Source organism: Caenorhabditis elegans, chromosome IV, assembly GCF_000002985.6.
Source record: "Caenorhabditis elegans chromosome IV".
NCBI classification, from domain to species: Eukaryota; Metazoa; Nematoda; class Chromadorea; order Rhabditida; family Rhabditidae; genus Caenorhabditis; species Caenorhabditis elegans.
The window spans coordinates 4,914,920-4,934,367 of NC_003282.8; the positions used below are offsets into that span (position 1 = coordinate 4,914,920).

Here is a 19,448-nt window from a genome sequence, read left to right on the forward strand (position 1 = left end):
TTATATAACGTTTGTATAATTTGTCTTGAGATGGCAACCAAATTAAATTTGTGGAAAAGAATGCTACTTTATTTGAAAATTGATTTATTTGATGAATATTGCTCCAATAGGTCGAGTTGAAAGTAAACTTAGTTTAAAATATGCTGAGATGTAAGAGGAAGAAGACGCCTTGGTATCCTTATTCCAAAAGTTTCTCATTGCCCGAAAATGAAGAGAATTTTTCCGCAGCTGCTTTCCAACTTGAACCAAACGGACTTGAAAGTTTTAAAGTAGGGGTATTTTCCAGGTTTTATATTATGTTTTCGAAACATGTTCTGACAACTTATGTGATCACGTGAATGACCAAAAGTTTTTTATAAAGGTTTAATGAAGTACATTAAACCCACCTGGCAAGCACACATAAACTAGACAACTTTATATTAATTGCTCTGAAAGTTGTCAGAACACGAGTGAACTTTGTGATTCACTAGCACGAGCTCACTGATGTTTGATATTTAAACTGTTTTCGAAAGCCCATTAAAATATACTTTTCAAAAATTCAAAGTTAAAAAACAAGCGAAAAATTATTCAGATGATTTTTACTGATCGAAATGCTCATTCAAATCATTTTCTATGTGGGTCTAAAAATAAGTTTACAAATTTATTGCTGTTACACTACTTTTACAAATAAAAACTCTTTTTTATTACAATTATTAGGCACTTCAGAGCAAATAGAGATTCTAAAAGTGTGATTTTTGTTTAATTTTTAACTTCCCAACTGAATTATTTTTTTCGTTTTTAGTGACTGAAAATGAAAAAAAAAAAACAAATTTTCATCCACCCGTCATCTATATCTTATTAAAAATAATGCGTCATTTTGCGGGCAGGTTTAATATTGTTAGCATAACATTTCAGAGTAAAACCAAGCGAAGAATAACTCTAGAAAAGAAAAAAAACCAAATGCAGGTGGAATTTCCTTGTCGGCATAAATTGCTCAAAATTTTCATGATCAGCCACAAACTAATATTCCAACTTTTGAAACGAATAAGCTTAATAATTTTAACATCACGACTTCTATTAATTTATAAAAATGGGAACATTTTCCCTTATAAAATCAATAACTCAGCCAATTGCTGTAGTACTTTCTGTTTTGGTAAATTCCGTTCTCATTCTACTGGTTGTTACAAATTCCCCACGGAAAATGGGAAGCTATAAATATTTGCTAATATACTTCTCAGCTCTGACAATTGTATATGCAGCAAATGATTTTGTATCAGCACCGGTAAAAGGAAATTTAAGATTCTATAGAAAATAATGCTATTATTTTCAGTACATGTTTAATGATGATTCAACAGTAGTTGTTCTCGTAGATTTGAAGAATAATTTGCTAAAAGATCGTCCAGATTTATTGTTGCTCGCCGTTGGTAAAATCGTTTCTTCTAAAATTTTATAATGCATTTTCGAAAAGTTTCAGTTTCCGGAGTTTCATGTTTTGGAATAAGTCTTTACGCTATTGCAATCAACTTCATGTACCGCTATTTTGCAGTTCAAAGGTATTTATTGAAATTCCATTAAAACTGTCCTATTCATTGTGGGATTTAAATTTTTCTACTGATGAGTCATGAGTCATGAGTCACTATAAAAAGTATTCATGGAAAATACAAAAAGAACTTTAAAAGTGCGAGAAAATGGAATTGAAAAACGCCAAAAAAGATCAGAAATAGGCAGAGTACTCAATTAGTATGCTATCGATATGTCATAACATTCCACTTTGTTTCATTTTTCTATCGTTCATTTTCGAAAATAATTTCAGAGAAGGCCGCCTCCGATACTTTTCAGGATGTCGCCTTGTTTTCTGGATTTCTTTGTCTATCATTGGTGGAATCATGACAGGGCTTACCTTCTATGCCATAGGTTCTCGTCAAGAAATTTCACATGGTTTGAGGTGAGCTTATTAGAATTCTGCTTCAGAAATATTTAAAATAAAATTTCAGAGAGAATTTGGAAACGATGTATGATTTGGATATGCATCGAACACAATATTGGGTATTTTTGTATTGGCAACCCAAAGATGGAAATCAAGATTTGACAGCAAAAGATATTATGGCAAATTTGGGGCTTACCACATCAATGGTAACATCTTTCTTTAGCATCAATCACTTTCTAAAAACATGGTTTTTAGGTAATTCCTATTCTTCTCATCGTCTTTTTCGGAACAAAGACTTATCGAAAAGTCAAGAATCTGACAACTCATGGAAAAAGTGAATACTCAAAGCGGCTTCAAATGCAACTTTACAAAGCTCTTGTCGCACAGGTTAATAATTTCAAACTACTAGCTCACAATATCAAACAATTTCAGATAATTATTCCATCTGTTTTCCTGTTTCTCCCGACTTTATTAATTGCTGCAGGTCCACTTTTCAAGCTTAATATTCCATGGGCTAGTCTTCCATTATCTATTTTATTTTCAATGTTCTCAGTTATGGATTCAATTCCAATTATTTTTCTCGTGGATGAGTATAGAAATGCACTTTTTGGTAAGATTACATATATTTTCTATAGATAAAATTATTTTCAGAGTTTTTCGGAGGCTTCTGTTGTGTAAATGAAGTTGTTCCCGCTTCAGCTCGTGATACCAGTAGCACCCAGTTGTGAACCATGGTTTGGGCAGATGTAATAATTTGGAACGAGCTTTTTAAATTTTTACTTTTTTTAAATTTCTAATAAAAATTGCAAAATACTAAATTTCTTGAAGTTTAAAAAGTGCGTTTTTTCTTTGCTTTTTTGTCTTAAAAGATCAAAAAATCAGTGTTTTGTCAAAATTTGAACGAAAAAATTACCCAGTGTCTGTTCAGAAGGCCACCCCCACAAACAATCGCATGATTCCAGTTTTTAAATTTTCAATAAAGATCATGTGTTGAGGTGACACTATATCTTGAATGCCATCAATAAAAATGTCACATCCTAATCTAGAGTCATTTTTTGATGTGTTATCTGAAGAAATTCATGCTTTGATCTACTCAACTAGAACTTCTTGCTTCCTCCTCTCAAAGCTACACCAAGCAGACATTAAAATGACTAAAACTATAATTAAATGCTTACAGCCATCACAGTTAGTGGAAATTGAAATCTACCAGAAGTCTTTTTTTGTTCGATTTTTTTCTCTTCTTAAGAAATGGGAATATTTTTATTATTAAAAAGTTTCATTCAGTCATTTGCAATATTCGTGTTGCTAATCACAAATATTCTAATAATTTTTCTTGTAAAAACAAAATCACCAACTAAAATGGGTAGCTACAAACATTTGCTCTGTTATTTTTCATGTTTATCAATGGTTTACGGTGTTTTGGAATATTTCATAGAACCGGTAAATGTATCTGAGGAACCGTTTAATAAAATGTAAAGTTTCCAGTACATATTCAGTGATGCTGTAAGTGGTGTGTTAATTATGGATTTAAGAGGAAGTGCATTTGAATTATATCCAAAAATTTCACTGTTTCTAATTGGTAAGAAAACATGAACTTGTATTATTGATTATTGAGAGTGATTTAGTTGGCGGAACATCTTGTTTTGGAGTCACAATTTACGCAATAGCAATCAATTTCATTTATAGGTATTTTGCAATTCAGCGGTGAGTTAAATAATTAATTCAATTCAAATATTTTTGCGATGAAAGTGGTTTTGAAAAACTGAAAACTGTTTTAACAAAAGTTGAAAAGTGACATTTAAAATTCGTATAGTTGTTAAAAAAATATATTAATTTTCAGCCAAGGCCGCCTTCGTTACTTTTCCGGAAAACGAATAATTTTCTGGATTTTTATATCTCTTCTCGGTGGTATCATATCGAGTAGTCTATTCTTGACACTTGGTCCCAACGATGAAATGACCGAACACTTAAGGTACCTTTTGCATTGCTCGTAGTGTTTTGAGAACTTTTTTCTTGAGTGCTCAAATATCCAAAAATTAAAGAAAATTGTGGTATAAAATTGAACACTGGACTATGGCGATGTGCTGAATTGTCGAAACTCGATACTCATTTCTTCAGTTTTTTTTTCTATTTTTCAGAATAAACTTGTCAAAACTATACAACTTAGATGTCGATAGAATATCGTACATTGGACTTTTGTTTTGGACAACTAGAAGTGGAAATTTGCACCTGCGACTGGAAGATTTATTGAAATATTTTGCTTTAAAAGGTTTCATGGTACGTTTCATTTTTAGTTTCCAAATCGAGAATCAACTTTTTAGATGATTCCATTTTGTATTATCATTTATTGTGGTGTGATGAGTTATTTAAAAATCAAAAACTTGAATTCTCAAGGTGAAAGTGAATTTTCGAAACGACTTCAAGTGCAATTGTATAAAGCATTGATTGCTCAGGTAAGAACTCAATAACGTTTATTTTATGCATAAATCAATATTTTTAATACCTGTTTTCAGTTTCTAATTCCAATGCTTTTCCTCTTTTTACCAACTTCAACTTTTATATCTTGCCCATTATTTAAATTAGATATTTCTTGGATGAACCGTATAATTACAATTTTATATTCATTTTATTTCGCGTTGGATCCGTTTCCCATAATTTACTTAGTGGATGAATATCGAAAAGCAGTGCTTGGTAATATTGAGTTAAGCCGAGAAAACTATAAATTAAAAAATTCAGGTTTCTTCCGCTATATCAGAAGGAATCATCAAGTTTCTTCAGTTATAATGAACGTATCAAATCTGGAATGAGCAAATATAATCATTTTCTCAAAGTTTTCGGCGTCTTTAAATGAGAGTAACATGATGAATCAATACATTTTATGAAAAAAAAATGTTATATCAACTTTTTATTATGTAACTACAAAATAATCATATTGCTTCAAAACACACAAGGCAAAAATCGTAAAAATAGTTCTTTGTTTAGAAAGTGTATTTTTTGTATTGTTTTCCATATTTTCCGTATTTTTCTTCAAAAGTAAAATTATAAAAACTATACTGTTTCGCTAATCTTATATAAAATCCTTCACTATGCTTGTTGCCATTGCCTTTGTCATTCGTTGCCCATGTTGCTTCCTAAAATATGTTTATTTTTAAAAGTACTACTGATTAAGGACCCATTAGTTGTCATCAACAAATCAGAATTACTCATATTTATCAATTTATCAGGAAGTGATTAAAAACGAAATTCAGCTAAATTACTCATAGTTTTGATCATTCACCTTATGTTTATCAAAACACAATAATTCGTCTCCAAATGATCATGTGTACACTTTAATCAGGAGATCCGAGATCATACAACTAAAGAAGTCAGAATCGGGACCCTCCAGGGGATTCACGTAGACTAAAAACATAAAATATTCAAGTTGATGAGAATTCTGTAAAGTGCCTAGACCGCACGTTAACACATTTGTTTCGTATAACTCAAGTTTATACGAAATTGATTTCTAATAAGTATATAAAATTGTGTGAAAATGGAAATTGTGATTTTGTTAAAAGGGATTATGCAATTCGTTGCAATTATTTTTTCACTATTCTCCAACATACTTTTAATGTTTCTGGTAATTCATAAATCGCCAAAGAAAATTGGAAATTACAAATATCTCATGTGTTATTTTTGACTGCTCTCAACTTTCTACGCATGCTTGGATTTTTTAGTTCAACCGGTGAGCTCAAATTATTTCTGGTGACTAAAATGAAATTTCAATCGTTTCTGTAAATATTTCAAGAAGTTTTTGTCTTTAAATTTTGTAAAACCAGCCGCTGACCGCGCCTACGGCGCGGGCAACGACTGGCACCATTAAAAGTATTTGACACACATACACTTCCAGAATATTCTCGATTATTCTAGAAAGTTCTGGAACATTCTAGAATTTTCTCGATTTTTCTAGAAAGTTCTGGAACATTCTAGAATTTTCTCGATTTTTCTAGAAAGTTCTGGAACATTCCAGAATTTTCCCGATTTTTCTAGAAAGTTCTGGAACATTCGAGACTTTTCCCAATTTTTCTAGAAAGTTCTGGAGCATTCCAGAATTTTCCCGATTTTTCTAGAAAGTTCTGGAACATTCGAGAATTTTCTCGAAATTTCCAGAATTTTAGAATTTTCAGAAAATTTAAATTTCCCTCCAAAATATTTTTTTCAGAAAATTAAAATTTCCCTCCAAAATATTTTTTCAGAAAATTAAAATTTCCCTCCAAAATATTTTTTTCAGAAAATTAAAATTTCCCTCCAAAATATTTTTTTCAGAAAATTTAAATTTCCCTCCAAAATATTTTTTTCAGAAAATTAAAATTTCCCTCCAAAATATTTTTTTCAGAAAATTAAAATTTCCCTCCAAAATATTTTTTTCAGAAAATTTAAATTTCCCTCCAAAATATTTTTTTCAGAAAATTTAAATTTCCCTCCAAAATATTTTTTTCAGAAAATTAAAATTTCCCTCCAAAATATTTTTTTCAGAAAATTAAAATTTCCCTCCAAAATATTTTTTTCAGAAAATTAAAATTTCCCTCCAAAATATTTTTTTCAGAAAATTTAAATTTCTCTCCAAAATATTTTTTTCAGAAAATTTAAATTTCCCTCCAAAATATTTTTTTCAGAAAATTTAAATTTCCCTCCAAAATATTTTTTCAGAAAATTTAAATTTCCCGCCAAAATATTTTTCACAGAAAATTTAAATTTCCCGCCAAAATTGGGTCTCACCACGACGGGTCTCACCACGATGGGTCTCACCTCGATGGGTCTCACCACGATGGGTCTCACCACGATGGGTCTCACCACGATGGGTCTCACCACGATGGGTCTCACCACGGTGGGTCTCACCACGATGGGCCTCGCCGCGATGGGTCTCACCACGGTGGGTCTCACCACGATGGGTCTCACCACGATGGGTCTCACCACGGTGGGTCTCACCACGATGGGCCTCGCCGCGATGGGTCTCACCACGGTGGGTCTCACCACGATGGGTCTCACCACGATGGGTCTCACCACGATGGGTCTCACCACGATGGGCCTCGCCGCGATGGGTCTCACCACGGTGGGTCTCACCACGATGGGTCTCACCACGATGGGTCTCACCACGATGGGTCTCACCACGATGGGTCTCGCCACGATGGGTCTCACCACGGTGGGTCTCACCACGATGGGCCTCGCCGCGATGGGTCTCACCACGGTGGGTCTCACCTCGATGGGTCTCACCACGATGGGTCTCACCACGATGGGTCTCACCACGATGGGTCTCACCACGATGGGTCTCACCACGATGGGTCTCACCACGGTGGGTCTCACCACGATGGGTCTCACCACGATGGGTCTCACCACGATGGGTCTCACCACGGTGGGTCTCACCACGATGGGTATTTCCACGATGGGTCTCACCACGATGGGTCTCACCACGATGGGTCTCGCCACGATGGGTCTCACCACGATGGGTCTCACCACGATGGGTCTCGCCACGATGGGTCTCACCACGATGGGTCTTTCCACGATGGGTCTCACCACGATGGGTCTCGCCACGATGGGTCTCGCCACGATAGGTCTCGCCACGAAGATCTCGCAGCAACATTTTTTTGAATTTTCCAGAAGGTTCTAGAACAATCCAGAATTTTTTCGAATTTTCCAGAAGGTTCTGGAACATTCCAGAATTTTCTAGAATTTTCCAGAAGGTTCTGGAACATTCTAGAATTTTCCAGAAATTCCCAGAAGGTTCTGGAACATTTCAGAATTTTCCCGAAGTTTCCAATTTCCCTTCCAAAGACGGAAAGTCAATTTTTCCTAAACTACAGTAATCCTACAGTACTCCTACAGTACCTCTACAGTACTACTACAGTACCCCGACCATATCCCACTAATAACTCCAAACCTATATCTCTTCAAAAGACAAAAACTCAATTTTTCCTAAACTACAGTAATCCTACAGTACTCCTACAGTACCTCTACAGAACTACTACAGTACCCCGACCATATCCCACTACTAACCCCAACCCTATATCTCTTCAAAAGACAAAAACACAATTTTTCCCAAACTACAGTAATCCTACCGTACTCCTACAGTACTACTACAGTACCCCGCCCATATCCCCCTACTAACCCCAAACTAATATCCCTCCAACAGCCGAAAACGCCTTGCCTTTGTAAGCTATGACGTCACTTCTTAACAAACGGACACTATTTTAATATATAGGTAATGATATTGTATGTTTCGGAATTGTGGTAAAACAAATTTATTGTGCTAGCAAATCATATACAAAAACGTCAACCGAATATTTTTCAGTATCTCCACAGCTATGGAAACAGTTTCTCAATGATAATGGATTTGAGGGAAAGTGTTCTATATGATTCCAAGAAAATCGCCTTTTTCTGTACTGGTAATGAAATTTTCCTTAGAAACCTTATAATTTGCACCCCATTTATTTTAGTGTCTCTTACTGGTTGCTTTGGCATGACTATCTACGCAATTACCGTTAATTTTGTCTATAGATTCTATGCAGTTCAAAGGTTTTTTTACTGTTTCAGATTGTTTTTATTAGGTTATTGGAGAACTTTGAAACAGTTTCGGTGGCACAATTAATCCAGATTTTTTCGAGTTCCGAATTTGAGCAAGAGAGTAGGAATCTCTTGCCGCCTGAGATTTTTTGAGCTTCCAGCAGCGGCAACTTACCTTATAAGTACACTGTCGCGAATATTTTTTTCAGAAAATTAAAATTTCCCTCCAAAATATTTTTTTCAGAAAATTAAAATTTCCCTCCAAAATATTTTTTTCAGAAAATTAAAATTTCCCTCCAAAATATTTTTTTCAGAAAATTTAAATTTCTCTCCAAAATATTTTTTTCAGAAAATTTAAATTTCCCTCCAAAATATTTTTTTCAGAAAATTTAAATTTCCCTCCAAAATATTTTTTCAGAAAATTTAAATTTCCCGCCAAAATATTTTTCACAGAAAATTTAAATTTCCCGCCAAAATTGGGTCTCACCACGACGGGTCTCACCACGATGGGTCTCACCTCGATGGGTCTCACCACGATGGGTCTCACCACGATGGGTCTCACCACGATGGGTCTCACCACGATGGGTCTCACCACGGTGGGTCTCACCACGATGGGCCTCGCCGCGATGGGTCTCACCACGGTGGGTCTCACCACGATGGGTCTCACCACGATGGGTCTCACCACGGTGGGTCTCACCACGATGGGCCTCGCCGCGATGGGTCTCACCACGGTGGGTCTCACCACGATGGGTCTCACCACGATGGGTCTCACCACGATGGGTCTCACCACGATGGGCCTCGCCGCGATGGGTCTCACCACGGTGGGTCTCACCACGATGGGTCTCACCACGATGGGTCTCACCACGATGGGTCTCACCACGATGGGTCTCGCCACGATGGGTCTCACCACGGTGGGTCTCACCACGATGGGCCTCGCCGCGATGGGTCTCACCACGGTGGGTCTCACCTCGATGGGTCTCACCACGATGGGTCTCACCACGATGGGTCTCACCACGATGGGTCTCACCACGATGGGTCTCACCACGATGGGTCTCACCACGGTGGGTCTCACCACGATGGGTCTCACCACGATGGGTCTCACCACGATGGGTCTCACCACGGTGGGTCTCACCACGATGGGTATTTCCACGATGGGTCTCACCACGATGGGTCTCACCACGATGGGTCTCGCCACGATGGGTCTCACCACGATGGGTCTCACCACGATGGGTCTCGCCACGATGGGTCTCACCACGATGGGTCTTTCCACGATGGGTCTCACCACGATGGGTCTCGCCACGATGGGTCTCGCCACGATAGGTCTCGCCACGAAGATCTCGCAGCAACATTTTTTTGAATTTTCCAGAAGGTTCTAGAACAATCCAGAATTTTTTCGAATTTTCCAGAAGGTTCTGGAACATTCCAGAATTTTCTAGAATTTTCCAGAAGGTTCTGGAACATTCTAGAATTTTCCAGAAATTCCCAGAAGGTTCTGGAACATTTCAGAATTTTCCCGAAGTTTCCAATTTCCCTTCCAAAGACGGAAAGTCAATTTTTCCTAAACTACAGTAATCCTACAGTACTCCTACAGTACCTCTACAGTACTACTACAGTACCCCGACCATATCCCACTAATAACTCCAAACCTATATCTCTTCAAAAGACAAAAACTCAATTTTTCCTAAACTACAGTAATCCTACAGTACTCCTACAGTACCTCTACAGAACTACTACAGTACCCCGACCATATCCCACTACTAACCCCAACCCTATATCTCTTCAAAAGACAAAAACACAATTTTTCCCAAACTACAGTAATCCTACCGTACTCCTACAGTACTACTACAGTACCCCGCCCATATCCCCCTACTAACCCCAAACTAATATCCCTCCAACAGCCGAAAACGCCTTGCCTTTGTAAGCTATGACGTCACTTCTTAACAAACGGACACTATTTTAATATATAGGTAATGATATTGTATGTTTCGGAATTGTGGTAAAACAAATTTATTGTGCTAGCAAATCATATACAAAAACGTCAACCGAATATTTTTCAGTATCTCCACAGCTATGGAAACAGTTTCTCAATGATAATGGATTTGAGGGAAAGTGTTCTATATGATTCCAAGAAAATCGCCTTTTTCTGTACTGGTAATGAAATTTTCCTTAGAAACCTTATAATTTGCACCCCATTTATTTTAGTGTCTCTTACTGGTTGCTTTGGCATGACTATCTACGCAATTACCGTTAATTTTGTCTATAGATTCTATGCAGTTCAAAGGTTTTTTTACTGTTTCAGATTGTTTTTATTAGGTTATTGGAGAACTTTGAAACAGTTTCGGTGGCACAATTAATCCAGATTTTTTCGAGTTCCGAATTTGAGCAAGAGAGTAGGAATCTCTTGCCGCCTGAGATTTTTTGAGCTTCCAGCAGCGGCAACTTACCTTATAAGTACACTGTCGCGAATATTTTTTTCAGAAAATTAAAATTTCCCTCCAAAATATTTTTTTCAGAAAATTAAAATTTCCCTCCAAAATATTTTTTTCAGAAAATTAAAATTTCCCTTTAAAATATTTTTTTCAGAAAATTTAAATTTCTCTCCAAAATATTTTTTTCAGAAAATTTAAATTTCCCTCCAAAATATTTTTTTCAGAAAATTTAAATTTCCCTCCAAAATATTTTTTCAGAAAATTTAAATTTCCCGCCAAAATATTTTTCACAGAAAATTTAAATTTCCCGCCAAAATTGGGTCTCACCACGACGGGTCTCACCACGATGGGTCTCACCTCGATGGGTCTCACCACGATGGGTCTCACCACGATGGGTCTCACCACGATGGGTCTCACCACGATGGGTCTCACCACGGTGGGTCTCACCACGATGGGCCTCGCCGCGATGGGTCTCACCACGGTGGGTCTCACCACGATGGGTCTCACCACGATGGGTCTCACCACGGTGGGTCTCACCACGATGGGCCTCGCCGCGATGGGTCTCACCACGGTGGGTCTCACCACGATGGGTCTCACCACGATGGGTCTCACCACGATGGGTCTCACCACGATGGGCCTCGCCGCGATGGGTCTCACCACGGTGGGTCTCACCACGATGGGTCTCACCACGATGGGTCTCACCACGATGGGTCTCACCACGATGGGTCTCACCACGATGGGTCTCGCCACGATGGGTCTCACCACGGTGGGTCTCACCACGATGGGCCTCGCCGCGATGGGTCTCACCACGGTGGGTCTCACCTCGATGGGTCTCACCACGATGGGTCTCACCACGATGGGTCTCACCACGATGGGTCTCACCACGATGGGTCTCACCACGATGGGTCTCACCACGGTGGGTCTCACCACGATGGGTCTCACCACGATGGGTCTCACCACGATGGGTCTCACCACGGTGGGTCTCACCACGATGGGTATTTCCACGATGGGTCTCACCACGATGGGTCTCACCACGATGGGTCTCGCCACGATGGGTCTCACCACGATGGGTCTCACCACGATGGGTCTCGCCACGATGGGTCTCACCACGATGGGTCTTTCCACGATGGGTCTCACCACGATGGGTCTCGCCACGATGGGTCTCGCCACGATAGGTCTCGCCACGAAGATCTCGCAGCAACATTTTTTTGAATTTTCCAGAAGGTTCTAGAACAATCCAGAATTTTTTCGAATTTTCCAGAAGGTTCTGGAACATTCCAGAATTTTCTAGAATTTTCCAGAAGGTTCTGGAACATTCTAGAATTTTCCAGAAATTCCCAGAAGGTTCTGGAACATTTCAGAATTTTCCCGAAGTTTCCAATTTCCCTTCCAAAGACGGAAAGTCAATTTTTCCTAAACTACAGTAATCCTACAGTACTCCTACAGTACCTCTACAGTACTACTACAGTACCCCGACCATATCCCACTAATAACTCCAAACCTATATCTCTTCAAAAGACAAAAACTCAATTTTTCCTAAACTACAGTAATCCTACAGTACTCCTACAGTACCTCTACAGAACTACTACAGTACCCCGACCATATCCCACTACTAACCCCAACCCTATATCTCTTCAAAAGACAAAAACACAATTTTTCCCAAACTACAGTAATCCTACCGTACTCCTACAGTACTACTACAGTACCCCGCCCATATCCCCCTACTAACCCCAAACTAATATCCCTCCAACAGCCGAAAACGCCTTGCCTTTGTAAGCTATGACGTCACTTCTTAACAAACGGACACTATTTTAATATATAGGTAATGATATTGTATGTTTCGGAATTGTGGTAAAACAAATTTATTGTGCTAGCAAATCATATACAAAAACGTCAACCGAATATTTTTCAGTATCTCCACAGCTATGGAAACAGTTTCTCAATGATAATGGATTTGAGGGAAAGTGTTCTATATGATTCCAAGAAAATCGCCTTTTTCTGTACTGGTAATGAAATTTTCCTTAGAAACCTTATAATTTGCACCCCATTTATTTTAGTGTCTCTTACTGGTTGCTTTGGCATGACTATCTACGCAATTACCGTTAATTTTGTCTATAGATTCTATGCAGTTCAAAGGTTTTTTTACTGTTTCAGATTGTTTTTATTAGGTTATTGGAGAACTTTGAAACAGTTTCGGTGGCACAATTAATCCAGATTTTTTCGAGTTCCGAATTTGAGCAAGAGAGTAGGAATCTCTTGCCGCCTGAGATTTTTTGAGCTTCCAGCAGCGGCAACTTACCTTATAAGTACACTGTCGCGAAACCCGCGAAGCCCACAAAATTTCAAGTGTACATGAACACGTTCCCCATTCCATAGTTTCCAAATATTTAAAAACTGGATGTCGAATATGCGTCATCAAACAAATATCCCTAATCTGGATTTCAATTTGCCAGAACTATTTATTTCAGAGAAAACCGAGTCCGCTACTTTGCCGGAAAACGTTTGTTTCTATGGATGTCTATTCCAATAATTGCTGGCATATTGTGGCTTTCTGTTCGATCGTTTGCTTTGGGTTTTGATCTGGAGTTAAAAGAATATTTGAGGTATGCAAGTCACAATAATATACATCAGCCAATTTTTAAAACAGGTTTTATTTTAATTTCCATTAATTTCCATTTCCTGTTGCTTGTTTGAGTCGCAACATTAATAACAACTTTTAAAAAATCACATTTCAAATTCCAGACACTTAAGAATGTTAAATTTTTCAACACTTTCAGAGATAGCATCAATAGAACATATGGCCTTGATGCTGACGAAATCACATTCACTGGATGTTTATTCTGGAGAACTGACAATCATGGAATTCTATATCTAAGCGTAAAAAATACAATTGGGACAATTTGTCTTGGATCTATCATGGTAATGATTGACATGAAACATATATCACTTGAGATGCAACATATATTCTAGAAATTATAAAAGTTTACTAAAATTTTCTGTTTCAAGTAGATTTTATTTTGCTACACTGAATTATTTTGCTACACTGGAGAAAACAATAACATTAGCATTGTTTTCCTTTTCTTTTTCATACGTGAAACCATAATTTAAATTATAGCTTCCATGGTAGATAGGCACGTCACATGGTTATTGCAAAGTGTAGATTCGTGATTAGAAACATCTGTAAAAATACGTACAGATTCCATCAACTTTTTCAGACACTCCCATTCTTTACAATCTGCTATCTCGGGACCAAGAGCTACCGAATAATTAAAAATATTCTATCAAAAGGAGCAAGTCCTTATTCGCAAAGATTGCAGATGCAATTATTTAAGGCACTGGTTGCTCAAGTAAGCTAATTAAATTTAAAAAGTGATTTTTTGAATTTTTAAAAATATACTGTTTCAAGTTTTGATAAAATAGTCACGACTGTAGGAAGGCCATACTTTTTGATTTTGAAAATTGGCACATAACTATTCAATTTGATGTGACACTGCATCACCATTCTCACTTTTCAGACTGCAATCCCAATGATCTTTTTATTTTTTCCAATTGGGGCTCTTTTCACGGCGCCTGTTTTTGGTATAAATATGGAAAAGTTCAGTTTTCTGGTTACATTTTTCTACTCAATGTATCCCATGGTTGACCCACTTCCCACTATTTATTACGTAGATGAATACAGAAATGAATTTATGAGTAAGAGTCTGTAATTAATTTAAGTATTAATAATCGGTGTTTTTTTCAGATTTTTTCCGCAGACGCTTGTCAAGGAATCAGATCGTTTCAGTTGTATCTACTGATGCAAATCCACATTTACCATAAACATTATTTGGTGTATTTACTTTAATTTACTATTTAATCTTCGTAAGAAAGTTTTTGGGCAACCTGATAAATCGGATTTTGTGTGCATTTTTTTTAATTTCAAATTATCCTCTGTTTCAGTGATTTAGCAAATTGATATTAGCACGAATCAACTGATTCAATGGCCATTGTTTTTTCTTTACTAAAATTATTAAAATTAAAACAACAAAATAAAACAACTGAATAAGTTGATTTGTCTTTTTCTTTTTGAAATTTTGATAATTTTTGGTAAAGAAAAAACAGTTTTCAACTGGATAAGTTGACAAAAATACGAATCCAAAGTGAATACATTAGTAAATGAGCCCCTCAGAATGAGTGTCGGCTAGTTTGATTTGCCCAACTCAGACATCGCGTTTTGAAGCTAATATCTGGGTTAAGCATAGATTTAAAGTTAGAAAGCTGGTTTATCAATTGCATTCACAAAAACCTACCGCTTTCCAATTTCTATACGAATGAAATTCCAACTGATCCATCAGTCAACATTATCTACAATGCTGATGATACCAGCGAAACACGGAAACTCACGTTATTCCGTTTATTCCGTTTCACAGTAAAAACCTGCCCATGGCGGTGGCCTAAGTTTATCTACTGTGAGAAGTGAGAAAAAGTGAGAAAAGTTTTATTTGTGTAATTTCCACAATTGTTTGTTTAGGTGAGTGCATTTTTAACAACGAATTCGTCATTGCGATAAGACATTTATTTCGGTTTTTTTTTCATTTTTGCACATTCTACTTCTGCAGAAAATTAATGTTTAGTTCTCCATTATTAACTTCAAATTTTCAATTTAACAATTTTGGAAATCCAAAGTCTCATGATATTTCAATTAACAGGTAATCAGTGTTTTTAAAATTTTATTAAATCAACTCATTCATAGAAACTTTGCCAAGAACTCTGAACCTTTGAAAACGGACAGAAAGGTGCTCCGAGGATGTATTTTATATGAATTCAATCAAGGAAGTACTGTAACCAATGCATATGAGCGGTTTTGTACGGCAGTTGGGGCGGATGTGATAGGATTTCGAGAGTTCGATTTTTGGTTTCACGGACTTGGAAATAAAAGTTTAAGCTTGAATTCTGAAATTGAGTAAGTAAACTTTGAAATATCCTTTTTGTGAAAAAATCTGGCAACGAGATTATTTTTGTTCGAATTGCGAAATCATACAATCTTCTTTTCCCCTACCTCCTCCTTTTCGTCCACCGGTCTCCCTCCCGCACACGTAACATCAGTGAATGACGGAACCAGTGAGGTGTCGGCCACTGTCTAGATTGCCCTTATATAAACGACATGTCTTTCCATAAATTTCGTTCTTCCGAGAACATATACTAAAATTGGAACAATACAGAGAAGATTAGCATGGCCCCTGCGCAAGGATGACACGCAAATTCGTGAAGCGTTCCAAATTTTTTGTGAAATTTTGTTAAATTTCAGATAAAAACGTAATATTTCAAACTTTTCCAGATTTGACTCAAAAACTAGTCCTCTGTCAAAGATGCCTGTAGAAATTTTTAAAGAGGTTTTGAATCACGGGGATATAACTGATAGGTGATTTTTTGCGAAATAAATTTTTAAAAATTAACATTTTTATTTCAGAATGGTCTTGCGCAAAGTCTCCCGTCATTTGCGAACTATTATCGATAATGCGAATTCCAACTTTGAATCGATACGCCTTGATATTTGTCCGAGTTTTGCGGTTTTAGATATCGATGAAGATCATTCAGTGAAATATCAAAATAATAATGGAGACTCTATGTTGGAAGCTGGAGAGTTTGTCAAAACAAAGAAAGAAGTTGATTATTTTGAGTTGGCACTCCATGATATGACGGGACACTTAAAGAATGTGAAATCCCATTTGAATTCCCTCCGATTAGGAGTTCCCCAGGAAATCAGTCCATTTGGACCAAGTTGTTGCCTTAACAAAGAAGAGAGGAAGATTTGCATTGAAAAAATTGAGAATAAACTCAAAACAGAAAATACAAAGTTCAATGTAAAGAAATTCGTGATCAGGGGGTTTTCCTTCCATCAAGTTGCTACTTTGTTACCTTACTTCAAAGAGAAAGTTCTTGAAGAAATTCATCTAGAAATGTATAACACCGAAATGGAAGAAGAATCTACTGAAGTTTTGTTCAATCTGGATCAGTGGAAAAACGCAAAAATTCTTGAAATTAAGTGGAATGTCAATTTACCAATTCCAGTGGAACATTATTCACACTTTTCTCGTTTCCACATTTCCACGACAGATTTCACTATCAACGATGCAATTAAAATTAGAGATGTAAGTTGTTTTTTATATTTATAATCTGATTGTGAGATATCTTTCACGAAACTTTCAAGAACTATGCACACCGGAGTTATGTATAAATCAGAAATTTAATTTTCAGGAACTCATCAAGCGTGACACATTTATATCTGGATATGTTAAAGCTCCAATTCAAAATCCAAAAGAAATTGCGCAAATCTTTAAGCCAAACAATGAGGATGGCTTTGGAACATTCATGTATACAAATGACAGCTCTGAATTTCTAATTGACTTTGATTTTAATCATTTTGAAATTGGAAAAAAAAGATAATAATGCAGAATTCTAGTGGTTTTTTTGTTATTTATTTTATTTTGATACAAATTTACAAATTATTTTCATTTTTGTAGTCTTTTGATCACACCACACCACCCAAATTGAGTTGACTCACTTGGATTCAAGATACATTTTCCAAAATTTCTGGAAATGTGAAATTACTGATTACAGTGATTTCGCATTTTATTCAACCTAAGAACAGCAATTTCATCCTACCCAGAAGACGTTTGACACAAAAAATGAAAAATAATATTTCATTTGGTATTTTTAAGCAAACATTTAATTAAATCTTTTTTTTGGGACGAAAAAATTCGCAAAAAATTTTCCCGTGGTGGAGAGTTGAACTCAAAAGCCAAAATCAGTTGTTTCAGGGACAGTGGAGTCTGAAAAGAATAGCATATAACAGGGGTAAGCGGAAAAACGATTTTTACGGCAAATCAGTAAACCGGAAAATTGGCGGAATTGAAAATTTTTGGCAAATCAGCGAACCGGAAAATTACCGAAATTGAAAATTTTTGACAAATCGGCAAACCGGCAAGTTGCCGGTATTGAAAATTTCCGGCAAATCAGCATAAGTTGAAAATTTCCGGCAAATCAGCAAACCGGCAAATTGCCTATTTGCCAAACTTTGCGGAAAAACGGCAAATTGTGGTTTTGCACTTCTTTTTGGAAATTTCTGAATTTCGGTTTTTTTCCTTTTTTTTTTGGGATGAAAAAATTCGCAAAAAATTTTCCTGTGGTGGAGAGTTGAATTCATGATTTTGGCATAATTAATCTATATGAATACGCCGTTCCAGCAATAAATCAAATATATTTCTTGTAAATTGATAGAAAATAATCATATTATAATAAGTCAAAACAAAATCAATCAAAAGTTTATCGTTGCCTATATTTTAAAATTGTCAAAGAGTCCATGTTGTCTGGAATTGACAAGTGATCTTTGAAAGTATTTTTATTTTCAAATTCTACTTTAGTTTCATAGTTCTTTTTCTAAAAAATTTGAACGCTGAATTTGATTTCTGGTACGTTTAAATTGATTTGACTCTGAAATTCCAACTGTCTAATAAAAAAAAACTAAACTCAAAAATAAATGTTATTCACTGATCGTACAAAACCACGTTTTTTTCAAACCTAGACAATAACAAGTGTCCCAAAAGAGATAATCAATATAATCAATTATCTCTTTTGGGACACTTGTTATTGTCTAGGTTTGAAAAAAAAACGTGGTTTTGTACGATCAGTGAATAACATTTATTTTTGAGTTTAGTTTTTTTTTAATTAAACAGTTGGAATTTCAGAGTCAAATCAATTTAAACGTACCAGAAATCAAACTCAGCGTTCAAATTTTTAAGAAAAAAACTATGAAACTAAAGTAGAATTTGAAAATAAAAATACTTTCAAAGATCACTTGTCAATTCCAGAAAACATGGACTCTTTGACAATTTTAAAATATAGGCAACGATAAACTTTTGATTGATTTTGTATTGACTTATTATAATATGATTATTTTTAATATTGCCTGATCTTCAGATCATGTTCTCAAATAAAAAATGCGAAACAGTTATACAAAAATACGAAAATTGAATCAAACTCTAAATTGTTGGTTGCTGTTTCAAGAATCTTACATAAAGGTTTAAAAAATTAATGACTAATTTCACGAGGTGTTTTTCAGAATACTGATATTTTTGTTTGAATAGCTACTTTGAAATAAATACCCACTTAAAAATTTTGGAAACCACTAATTATAGTTTGTATATGTTTAGCGCACATTTAAATATTTTCTTTTTGCAAATAACCAATCAATTTCGAAAATTATTTCTATTCTGTTTCAATGATTTCAAGAATATCCGTTTTTTTGCACTTTCACTCTAACTTTCAATAATATGACACTAATGAATCATCGCTAACGAAGTTACTTCCCACTTTTTCCACATTCTCATCAAGCTTCACATGATATTTTCCCAAAAATTTGAACTCTTATGGGAAAAGATACAATCTTCACAACAAAATTTTCCAATCTAACGTCACCAAGTAGTGAGATTTTCGTTCAATTCAATTATTGTTCAAGTTCTTGGATTAAAAGTGCTCGGAAAATCAATTTGATCTTTGAGATTTTGAAAAAAAAACGTTTTTCTTCTAATCCGGTT

At 36.0% G+C, this 19,448-nt stretch overlaps 3 protein-coding genes, 12 non-coding genes and 1 pseudogene across 16 annotated transcripts; all 16 read left to right on the top strand.

Annotated features, from left to right (window-relative positions):
* The first annotated feature begins 31 nt into the window (after nt 1-31).
* 21ur-12228 lies at nt 32-52 on the top strand. Its single transcript, NR_053306.1, has one exon.
* Nucleotides 53-693: 641 nt separating this feature from the next.
* Nucleotides 694-714, top strand: 21ur-9936. The gene has a single exon (NR_053307.1).
* A 355-nt stretch (nt 715-1,069) lies between these two features.
* str-155 (Serpentine receptor class r-10) lies at nt 1,070-2,634 on the top strand (the record flags this gene model as incomplete). Its single annotated transcript, NM_068273.1, has 8 exons — nt 1,070-1,261; nt 1,310-1,403; nt 1,454-1,532; nt 1,793-1,924; nt 1,974-2,112; nt 2,162-2,293; nt 2,339-2,516; nt 2,558-2,634. 8 exons carry the CDS (start codon nt 1,070-1,072, stop codon nt 2,632-2,634), a joined length of 1,023 nt encoding a protein of 340 aa, NP_500674.1.
* A 520-nt stretch (nt 2,635-3,154) lies between these two features.
* str-158 (Serpentine receptor class r-10) lies at nt 3,155-4,713 on the top strand (the record flags this gene model as incomplete). The annotated part of the gene is made up of 8 exons (NM_068274.2): nt 3,155-3,346; nt 3,392-3,485; nt 3,532-3,610; nt 3,747-3,878; nt 4,045-4,183; nt 4,228-4,359; nt 4,420-4,597; nt 4,643-4,713. 8 exons carry the CDS (start codon nt 3,155-3,157, stop codon nt 4,711-4,713), a joined length of 1,017 nt encoding a protein of 338 aa, NP_500675.2.
* 21ur-12898 lies at nt 3,517-3,537 on the top strand. Its single transcript, NR_053308.1, has one exon.
* 21ur-4175 lies at nt 3,518-3,538 on the top strand. Its single transcript, NR_053309.1, has one exon.
* A 129-nt stretch (nt 4,714-4,842) lies between the features above and the next one.
* 21ur-8981 lies at nt 4,843-4,863 on the top strand. Its single transcript, NR_053310.1, has one exon.
* A 143-nt stretch (nt 4,864-5,006) lies between these two features.
* On the top strand, nt 5,007-5,027 carry 21ur-6675. Its single transcript, NR_053311.1, has one exon.
* A 408-nt stretch (nt 5,028-5,435) lies between these two features.
* On the top strand, nt 5,436-14,557 carry Y9C9A.112 (annotated as a pseudogene). Its single transcript has 8 exons — nt 5,436-5,569; nt 8,232-8,455; nt 10,501-10,724; nt 12,785-13,008; nt 13,341-13,475; nt 13,615-13,791; nt 14,088-14,219; nt 14,388-14,557. Coding segments are annotated over exons 1-8 (1,420 nt in total).
* 21ur-9737 lies at nt 14,316-14,336 on the top strand. Its single transcript, NR_053312.1, has one exon.
* A 290-nt stretch (nt 14,558-14,847) lies between the features above and the next one.
* Nucleotides 14,848-14,868, top strand: 21ur-13008. Its single transcript, NR_053313.1, has one exon.
* A 557-nt stretch (nt 14,869-15,425) lies between these two features.
* Nucleotides 15,426-17,366, top strand: Y9C9A.8 (F-box domain-containing protein). Its single transcript, NM_068275.5, has 5 exons — nt 15,426-15,560; nt 15,605-15,814; nt 16,190-16,273; nt 16,322-17,003; nt 17,110-17,366. Exons 1-5 carry the CDS (start codon nt 15,478-15,480, stop codon nt 17,296-17,298), a joined length of 1,248 nt encoding a protein of 415 aa, NP_500676.3. The 5' UTR covers nt 15,426-15,477; the 3' UTR covers nt 17,299-17,366.
* Nucleotides 16,035-16,136, top strand: Y9C9A.111. Its single transcript, NR_131474.1, has one exon. It is a non-coding gene; the product is annotated as a small nuclear RNA Y9C9A.111 (small nuclear RNA).
* A 1,587-nt stretch (nt 17,367-18,953) lies between the features above and the next one.
* Nucleotides 18,954-18,974, top strand: 21ur-7622. The gene has a single exon (NR_053314.1).
* 21ur-14417 lies at nt 18,955-18,975 on the top strand. Its single transcript, NR_053315.1, has one exon.
* A 230-nt stretch (nt 18,976-19,205) lies between these two features.
* On the top strand, nt 19,206-19,226 carry 21ur-13648. The gene has a single exon (NR_053316.1).
* Nucleotides 19,227-19,448: the final 222 nt, after the last annotated feature.